Source organism: Pteronotus mesoamericanus, unplaced genomic scaffold (genome assembly GCF_021234165.1).
Source record: "Pteronotus mesoamericanus isolate MK-2021 breed Mesoamerican mustached bat unplaced genomic scaffold, CSHL_Meso_final scaffold_167, whole genome shotgun sequence".
Lineage (NCBI taxonomy): Eukaryota > Metazoa > Chordata > Mammalia > Chiroptera > Mormoopidae > Pteronotus > Pteronotus mesoamericanus.
In genome coordinates, this window is record NW_026555308.1 from 47,847,694 (window position 1) to 47,858,492 (window position 10,799).

The window sequence follows — 10,799 nt, forward strand, 5'->3', positions numbered from 1 at the left end:
GTATTCTAGAAGTTGTAGAGTTTTAGCTCTTAAATTTAGATCTATGATTCATTTTGAGTAAATTTTTACAAAGGGTATGTGGAAGGGGTCCAACTTTATTCTTTCAATGTTGCATCTTTAACTGAATATTATCATAAACATCATTATTGGGGCAAGTCTCAAGCGAGATGCACTTTATTAAACAGTAGCCAGATTTTGTATTACTGTTTTCACTTTCATATTTTTCCATTGCAAAGAATAGGATATTACATAATGAATTGTCTTATAACTATATTCCTGATTGTTTTATATTTTCAGAAGTACAAGGACATTCTTTCCTTAAAAAAACTCTACTAATAGCCTTCTATTCAGCAATTACTTTATAAATGTGATTTACATATTAAGTGATTCTGCTTAAAAATACATTGAAGGGATCAGCATTTATTAAAGCTAAAAAAGAGAAAAGGGAGGAAAATTACATTGATCCCATTAGATTGGACTTGCATCAAATAAATATTGACATCTGGAGGAAAAACAAGTATTTATTGACATTTGACTTGCTGAAAAATATTATATATCACCTTATAGCCCTTAAAAGTTTAAACAAAAATTTAAAATTATCACCTAATTAATTTTGTGGGACAGAATTACAGCAGTAGTATTTCTAGTGACAGGTAGCTTTGGAGTATAATTCAGATTCCTGCATCCCTGGTTTCCCTCAGCAATACTTGTGGTTTGTTTTGTTTTGTTTAATTTTGCTTTTTTTTTCTTTTTAAGCTGGCAGCCCCTTTCTCAATATGTATGCTTATAAAATGCCTTTTACCACGTGATAAGTTTATGCCAAAGCCAACACAATTGTTTAAATAGTCAGTTCCTTCAGCATCACATCCTTTATGGCAAGAATAAAAATAGAGAATAATGACCTAAATTTGACTAAACTCTCCACATGCTATTATTTTGATACTTGCTGTGAAAGCTTTAAAGAACTACTTTGAACTTGCTTATGACTATCTTGATTCCATTACTTCACTGAGCTTTGAGAGGAACTCTGATCTTTGGCTGATGTTTGTACACTCTGCTAGCAAGCATTTTACATTATTGAATGGATTATAGATCACATTTATTTGTCCTTACTCCTCCTGAAATAGATTTTTTGCACAACCCCTATCTGGAAGGTTAATGTAACCTGACTTATTGATGTAAACTAAGCATACACATTTGAAAATAGTCTAACTCAAGCTTACGTGAGATCACCAGACCATTAGAAGAGTTGTTTACATTTTGTTATGATAGTAAATAGACTTTTATTGGGAAACTCTTCTTATATTGGCTGGGGAATGTGGGAGTATAATCTCTAAGTACCTCTTTGGAATAAATGTTTATATAAAGAAAAATTTTGCATGGGTAAAATACAACTATCATTTTCATCTTCCAATATTAAACCCATTTTTGTTAGGTTTTAGGGTTACCTACCCCCATTTGATTTTAATTTGTCCTTCATTTTTTGGTAGTACTCCATGTCTTATGAGAAACGATTTTACTGCTTCCTGTTCATCTTAGTAAGAAAAATATAAGGTTTTCTTGATTGTTGATTTTCAAAAAGCAATCTTATCTCATAGGAAGGATTGTACAAAAGGCACCTCAGCACTAACCTCATTGAACTCCATCATCATGCTTCAAAAGACTGCCCCCCTTCTACGTTGCTAGTATTTCACCTTTGGACGTCACCATTTCCTCATTCTGACAGTTTAAGTGATCAGTTTCTATTGTCTTTCAGAATTCAATTGGGTTAAAAGAAAAGGTCATTGAAACCTGTGGTATTACATTTATTTAATTTTTTTGCCATACCCTCCACACACCAGTTCAGGTTTATAACCATTATCTTTGAGAATGTCCAAAATACAGTTAGAATGCATTTATATACAATAATTATTTTTAACTTCCCCTTCACTAAAATCTAACTAACATATGATGTAGTTTTAGTGTGATTCATTTAACTTTCATTTGGGTTTTTGATATGGCAAATAAAGTCAAAAGGATTCCTCTGTTCACTTTTGTTTAATTGTTCTAATTCTTCAGCAAAACACTATTTGCCTATATTATATCATTCTTTTCCATTAGTTTTATCTTTGAAATTATAGTGGATAGTTTTATAATTTTTAGATTAAAAAATCAGTTTTTTGTAATGAATTTGTATCACAGAACTAGAAATGATGTTAAATTTTTCAGCAGGAATGATTTTATCAGACAGCTCATAACATTATTGAAAGGAAATGCATCATGTTATATCAGATCACACATTATAAAAGTATTAGTAGTGAATAACATTGAGCAAAACATAAAGATTAGACTACTGCTACAGCTGGATGAATATTCTTGTTTTTCAATATGAATTTAGATGACTTGCTAATTTTTATAAATGAGAGTTTTAGATGTGGAAGAAACCATCAGGAATCTCAGTTTATTGGTTGGTAATCTGAAGTTGAGTAAGTTTAAGGGGTTTGCCCAAGATTACATAGTTAGCTAAAGGTAAAGCAAAGCCAAGATTATAGCTTTTCCAGGGCTTTCCCACTGTTGAATATTGTAACTCCGGGATTGCCAAGCCATAAATGTGTTCCATTTTATTATCACTACAAATCCCCAAAATGCCAGCAAGAAGAAATTAAATAAGCACTCATTAAGTACCTACTGCATATCCAGCACTGTGCTAAAATATCATGAAATAAAATATTCATTTATTTCTATTTCATTATATAATAATGTTAAGCTTCTCCATTAGTATGTAGTGAAGCTATCTTTACAGAGATACAACTTATTTCTCCATCTTTTCTCTTTACAAATGGGGTAAAAATAAGCAATTAGCAGAAACTCTTTGAAGGTAAGTTTAACTTTGAATTTCCTTGAACAAGCATTATAGAGCCACAGGTCAGGAGGATAATATTTTCTGTGTCTTTTCTGCAGTCAGTGGTTGTGATGGAGCTGGCTTGTAGTGGCTTGCAAAATCTGATTGTGAGAGCTGTTCCCATCTCAGTGTTCACTAATGTTGAGGTGGAAGCTTGAAATCAGCTGTGATGAGAATATTTATACCGCAGAAATTAGGAAATAACGCATATCGGTAACTATCTCTCCTAGTCAGCATCTGCTGTGAAACATTTGCCAGCATACCACTGGTTGAGCAAAACTGAACAAACTATTTTACTTCTTGAGCTATTAACTATTTCCTTTGTGAAGTAGAGACACTATATACTATAGCATATATCACAGGATTTTATGAGGTTCATGTAAAAGTACTTTGAAACTAAGTTTCAAATAGAATCATTAATATCACAGTGATGAGAGTTATTTATTCACTAATAAAATGAGACACTTGGCAAAACCAATATAGTATAGGTAGACCTGGAATTTCTCAACACTGCATCTACAAATAAACTGACTATGGACATGGCCAGATAAAAAGGAAAAGGATGAAATTCAGAGTTACGGTCAAAGTCTGATTCCTATAGTGGACATCAAATGACATAAATAGGTACCAAAGAGAATATAGAGATTATTGGACCTAAAGTAGTATTTCTACCCCTCTCCCCAGGCCTTAAGTCTTCTTCTGTGCCTCTGATGAACTAGGCATAGGAAGGTGGATAAAACATTTTCTGTAAGTAGGCTATGAAGGCTTCTGCAGAAAGGATTTTCTATTTTCTTTTTATCTCCTGCTTAATACAGAGCTCTGCACACAAAGGGCTCATAGAAAAAAAAAAATTGACAGATTGACCTCCTGAGGTTATAAATTTCTGCTTTCATTTTCATGACGCTTCAAAATACTTTAAGAAGTCTTATTCAAATCTGCATGGAAATCCCTACCCTTTGATAGAGTCACTGCCTTTGGCATTTGCAATGTGGTTAAATGAGTTATATACTGAAACTACAAAATCCTCTTCTGATTTCAAACTCTTTTGAGAGTGTACTTAGGAAAAGTGGGCCCTGTGTATATGTCAGCTCTTATTTACCCTTGAATAAAACAAACAAAACAAAAAACTTAATGTGTAAAACACAGCATCCAAAATAGACTATTAATCACCCAAACACTATACAGGTCTTTTATTTATTTTTATTTTTATTTTTTTATTGTTCAGATACATTTGTCTCCATTTTCCGGCCACCACTTTCCCCTGCCCCACCCACCCCCACCTCCCACCCTCAATCCTTCCCCACTTTGGCTTTGTCCATGGGTCCTTTATACATGTTCCTTGACTTGACCCTTCCCCTTCTTTTCTCCATTAAGGGCCCCCAACCCCCACCCTGGTTATTGTCAGTTTGGTTTTCTTTCAATGTTACTGGTTATATATTTCTTGCTTGTTGGTTTTGTTGATTAGATTCCACTTATAGGTGAGATCATATGGCATTTGTCTTTCACTCCCTCGCTTGTTTAGCTTAGCATAATGCTCTCTAGTTCCTACAGATCTTTTATTTTTCTCCATGTGAACTCAATGTTGAAAATAGTCCCAAGGACTTGCTTTTTCAAGCTGAATGCTCTTGAGAAGCTATAGATCAATTCCATTTCAGTTAAAATTGAAATCATCATAGCTAGATAGACATGGGCTTAAATCTTGGTTCCATCACCTACAATCTCCATGATTTTAAACTGGGTATTTAATCTTCCCAAGCTTCAGTTTCCTCATCTATGAAATAGCATCTATTCATAGGTTTGTGGTAAGGGTTAAATGTGGAAAAAAATCAACATCGTACCTAATGCTCATAACACTGTCTCTGGCCCATTATGAATACTAAGTAAATAAATTATTATGCTACTTTTTAATAAATTGCTTATGTTTTCACTCCTAGCTGGCCAAATCATATAAGATATGTCCCTTTGTCACTTTGTTTCCTCACACAAGAAGTAGATTTAAGATCATCACTTTTTGCTTCCCTAGAATAATATAAGAATTAATTAATTCATGTGAACTCAATTATCCTAAGTACAGTACTGGAAGTCATTTTTTTAAAATGATCATCAGACCTACTTTTGTGACAAGAGAAATCATCTCATAGTCTTAAAAAAGGATCACAAACTTTAGCAAAAGAGTTTAAAAACAAAAGTAAGTTTTATGTCATTTAAAAAAGGAATTCATGTTATATAGTATACTGCAGACTGGGAATACAATGAGACAACTGTTCGAATAGTTGGAAGCAAAATACCAGAGATGTTCTACATCAGTATGTCCAGGGATGACTGCCTTAAGTTTTATATTATATAACCTGCACACATAAATTCCTCTACAGAATAAACTGACCTGACAAATTGACAAATATGTAGGACAGAATCCCTGAAAAGCCATATATATCATTCAGATATTATAAAAGAATTTGTTTTTTAGGGGGTGGGGTTTATATTTTGGGTAATGAATATTAGAAAGCTAATTCTTTTATAATATCTCAAATTTTCATAGACATTTTAAAACTAGAGCTATATTGTACCCTTAACAGGATCTTCCTGTGGAACCAAGCACAGAGCTCAGTTGTGAGAAGATTAAACATGAGAGGAGAAATGGAGAAGCCACCTCTGAACTAAGAGTGCACTGTGTTATGTTGCTATGTGCTTTATCTCACATTCCAGATAGAAGAATTTCTGGGCTCATGAATGGAAACTTTGCATGTAACATAATATTAAGTGTAAAACTGTTGGCACAGTGAGATACCATACTCTTTAGAAAGATTCTTCTAGAAATTTTCATGTTCAATTGTCAGAATAATAAGATTTTAAGAGAAAGAATATTATAATACTTCTAAACTTTAAGACTTTTTAAAATATAAATACAAATTAACCAACATGTTGAGTATGTTGTCTGTAATTTTTTTTCTTTTATTTTTAAAATGTTGGTTACTTGAAATAATCATATGTTTTGGTTCATTAGGTGGTTATTATCTAATTTTATTATAAGATAAAATATAACATACAGCTGGCTGTAGAATCAAGCATTTTTTAGTAACCGCTTTGCAAACATTAAAGCCTGAAAGAAGAAGGTAAAAGGAGCAGAACAGGGAGAAGGAAGCAGAGCAGGACCAAGAATAGGTCAGGGAATGTGCAGTTTCGTGGGAGAGGAGATCTGAAACAGCAGTAGAACCTTATAGGTAGAGAAAATCCCCAAGTCATACAATCAAATGTTTTAGTTTCTCAACTAAGGAAACATGACCCCAATTGTCCAGTCAATATGTAGGTACAAAAGGTTCCAAGATAAAAGTGGGATGTGTGATTAGGATTGAAGAGTGGGTTGTTGTGGTACATTTTGAAATTCGACTACTACTTCCTATGTGACAAGTTTTATGCTATATTCTTCCACACTTACTCTCTCTTTTACATGATCATAATAAGCTTGCATGTTAAGTATTATTAACTGATGTCCAAAGAAATAAACTAGCTTTCTCAAAAACTTAAAAACAGTATTTCACACCCACATATTGTGACCATAAATACAGCCATGTGTAGCACACTGATTTGGTAGGTAAAGGCATCCCAAGTGTTGAGTTCGTCTGAAATAAGAAATGGGACTGTAATGTTGAGGAACAGTGGATAAGACACCTTGCTGGGCAAGAACAGAGTTTCCATATTGACAGGTAGTGAGATGATTACATCTATTTAAAAAAAAAGAAAAATTTAATTTACACAAAAAACCCAAGGTGAGTTTGTTTCATACAAGACAGAGTATTATAATATTAAAACAGAAAGGAAAGGAAGGAGGGAGAGAGGGAATTAATAATATCTGAAATAAAACATCTGAGCTGATGAAAAATTTTCTCTATGTGTCTCTGAATGATTACAATATATTTTAATATCCAAAACTGTCAGGGAAACAAAAGGATGCTGCACATTATAGCAGTTACTATTTTTATATGATGGATTATAGGTAATATCTTCCTTTTTCATTTATTTTTTCCTTCAGTTTTCTATGGAAGTCTGCATTTATTTTATAATTTAAAAAATTAATTTATTTATAAAAATAAATACATACATGGAAACAAGATTGTTTCCTGACTTGAAAACATTGCTAAATTTTAATCAACAACAGAGAAAAATTTGAGATAGTTTACAATAGCTGTACTGAATTAGATTATGAGTAGTTTGTTATTTTATCAATGCAGTTGTTTCAATCCAGTTTTATCCTAATTAAGATTAAAAACTTAAGTTAATATTTTATTTTTTTAAATAAACTCCTCACAATAAACTTAGGGTTTTTAAATGTCTGCTTGTTATAAGCAGATACTTTCAAAACTGGCTTTCCAAATTTTATTCTGACCTTTGGCTTGTAAAGTTGACCTGCTAACGGAATTTTTTAAAAGTATTCATTTTTGTCTTTTTCAAATGTGGAATGTGTTTCTGGGAAAATACTGAATCCTTCTGATTAAATTGGCCTATACAATTTCAAGCATAACATTAGATTTATAATATGCACGTAGGAAATTGTTAGTAGTATTTTCACAGGATGTTATTACCTGTGACTTTAATTCTTGACCTGCTTTAATTTTTTAAATTTATCTATTACATGTTGATGTCATTTATTACTGTCTGTTTCCTTGTGATTTTTAAAATTATTCAAAAGGATAAATGGCATCTAGTTTTTTTTTTCTAAAAATGTCCTGGAAAATGTGTAATTTATTTTCTTTTAAAATTACTCAAAATGCTACAAGCCAAATATCACAAAGCTTAATTTCTTCTTTTGCTACCATTTCTAAAGGAAAACTTATTAATAGCAATATTAGCTGCATAGATTAAAACACAGCAAGTTTCTAAAGTATCTCTACCAATTATTTTCAAATAGGATGCTTTGTGATCAGGATTTAGTTTTCAAAACAATTTTTATTCATATTAATTAATATTCTAGGTATATCCTCCCTATTAAAAATACATATATTTCTTCTGTAAATTTCTCACTGAAATCACATCATAGTGTTGAGGATTGTCATGAGAATTACATTTTTCTATTACATTTTTCTGGATGTGCTAATGTTTCCATAACGCTCATTTGCCTGCTCTGCATTACATCAGGTACCTGAGGGTAAAAAGACAACTTCATTAACTGTGTGTGGTATCTCAAAAGGTGCCTGGATCTACAAATATTGAGTGACATCTCTGAGACTATTTGCAAATATTTAGGCCAATAACATTGCCTTCAGCATTTGTTTAAACACCAGAGTTGCTTATTTGTATTTCATATAGAAGTTGCTTTGGTATTTTGTCTATGACCAACCATAATTAAGTAGAGTCCAGCAAATCTCACCAGAATTAAGAAATGGAAAACATTTATTCATAATATGATCATGGAGTCATATTTAATGTGATCTTTCACTCCCACACAAATAATATAGCATTATATTATTGCCTGCTAGTTCTTTTTTTTCTCTCACCTTAGAATAAGATTAAAGTACATAATTTGGTATGACCTTCATACTACCAAAGTATTTCCAGTCATTGACCCTCCCTGATGAAAATATTTTTTTTACTGTTTGAACTTCATCCACTTGAAAAATTTAAAAATAAATGCACTTTTAAAACTAACCAACTGCATCTACTGACATTTTTAACCACACACAGATAACATTCACAAGACTTTCCTAACAATCATTTAAGAGTCCTTGCTTTCTCAAAGCTGAGAGAACTTTAGGCCGTACCACAGTCTCTTCAAAACATTCAGAGTGTAGACATGAAATCAATGTCTGTGGTTTTGTCATGATGTTACCGATATGGGTGGTATGGTTTTTGCTCATTCAGCTGTCTTTAGGTGGAAAAAAATTCTTAGATCTCTTCTCTGAAAATTTCTTATGAACCTTCTTTACTGAGAATAGGCTTTCTTAAAACACTTGTAATAACAAAAGGTCAATAGTGCATTTCACATTGCTTAGCACATTTCAGTATGTGACCCGAGAAAAAAATAAAACATGTGAAAGGTCAGTTCTGGTTTGTAGGAGGGGGACAAAGGAAAAAAAAAAACAGAATGGTAATGGCAAAGTATATTCTTCCTATTTTTGATGTTTGTAGTAATGTTTGAAAAATCAATATTTCTCCATTAAATGAAATAAAATAATATTTTGTTTTTTTCATATTCAACAGTCTAGATATATTTGCTCTTCCCTGAAAAGCTTAATGTATCATTTTTAAAAAGAAAGTAATATTATGTAAAATCTAAGGCAAATATTTAAATACATCAATGACCAGAATCAAACCATCTTCCCCTACATTTGGATGGCAGGGAATATATTTCCCTCAAGAGGAGATGTTAATCTAAACCGAAATTTTAAAAAAGACAATTTATTTATTTTTGGATAACTTTGAAAGTAATAGAAAATCTATACACTTACTCTTTAGCATAAGGTAACGAATATGTGAAAAACTATTGGAAACCCCCTTCCTCTCCACAAGTGATGGTTAACTTCTTGAGTTTGCATGCACATTTTTCACGTGAACAAAGAGGCAACAATGATGGGTCTGAACATTTTGGAGTACTTATTACCTTTTAAAATGAATAAAATAAAATATTTATCAGTGCTGAATTATATTTTGCCAGTTTTACAAAATGTTAAACTGTATGAATGGTGGACTAGTTACAAAAGAAGTGTTTTATGTTGTTCTTCTATGGGTTAAGATAGTATTTTTAATTAGCTTTAATAACATGTGATTTGAGCAATCGACATTTAATACGTCAGCATAATACAGGTAAAGCATTTATTTGTTTGGATTTTTCATTTAAATATGAGATTTTGACAAACTATAGCCAAGTTTCAAGCTCTCTTTTTCCAGGAGAATTACTTTGTCACTGCCCAATTACTGTGTCTTTCACAGCATATTTAACACTTCTGAGAAGATTCAACTCTATAGTATATAAATTTTTGCTACTAATTTATTTTGAATATGGGATTACACAGGAACATATACTACATTTCAGATTCCCTGGCTAATTATATGACCTCAAAAATAAGCAAGAAAATCAAGGATTTAGGAAAATAAAATAAATGCATTAATATCTTAGATGATTTAACAAATATATTTCTTCAGTAATATTTTCAGTGTTATTCATAAATATATTTTTCAAGTTTCATTTACTTTAATTGTACATCGTATATTTGCTACAGGCTACATTGTATGATTCTCTAAATTCTTGTTTCTGTGTTTGTGTGTGTTTTTCCAGTTACTGGCTGACAAACAAAGTTCCCATCAAAAGACCCAGTACAGGCCTCCTCATGTACACACTTGCCACAAGATTCTGTGATGAGATTCACCTGTATGGATTCTGGCCATTCCCTAAGGATTTGAATGGAAAAGCCGTCAAATATCATTACTATGATGACTTAAAATATAGGTATTTTTCTAATGCAAGTCCTCACAGAATGCCATTAGAATTCAAAACATTAAATGTGCTACATAATAGAGGCGCTCTGAAACTGACAACAGGGAAGTGTGTAAAGCAATAAAGCACATTTGAAAACAAACAAGCTGAATATGCACTTCTTTTGTGAAGACGCTTCCTAAGCTTTGAAAATAGGATCCAAAACAAAACTGGGTTTCAGCCTTCACCAATGACCTGAAAAGGTGATAAGGGACATTCTTGAGAAATCCACAACCAGCTGATGAAAATCTGCAAAGTGCTCTAAAAATTAAATATCTTGACTTCAAGGGTCCTAGTAAGTGCCGCTTCCACGAAGAACACAGTTTGAATGTATAATCAGTAGTGTTTACAAGATCCAACAATGCACTCATCATTAGTTACCGAAGCAAAGATGTTCATCACTGTCAGGCTGCCGCTGCAATGCCAAGCACATGGGAAGAGGAACCCAGG

General features: G+C 32.2%; 1 protein-coding gene across 1 annotated transcript in view; it reads left to right on the forward strand.

Annotated features, from left to right (window-relative positions):
* ST8SIA4 (ST8 alpha-N-acetyl-neuraminide alpha-2,8-sialyltransferase 4) overlaps positions 1–10,434 on the forward strand; it is an 86,017-nt gene extending 75,583 nt beyond the window's left edge. Inside the window, exon 5 of the mRNA XM_054590024.1 lies at positions 10,152–10,434. Within this exon, the coding sequence (XP_054445999.1) occupies positions 10,152–10,434 (283 nt within the window). The remainder of the gene's footprint in view (positions 1–10,151) is intronic.
* The last annotated feature ends 365 nt before the right edge of the window (positions 10,435–10,799 follow it).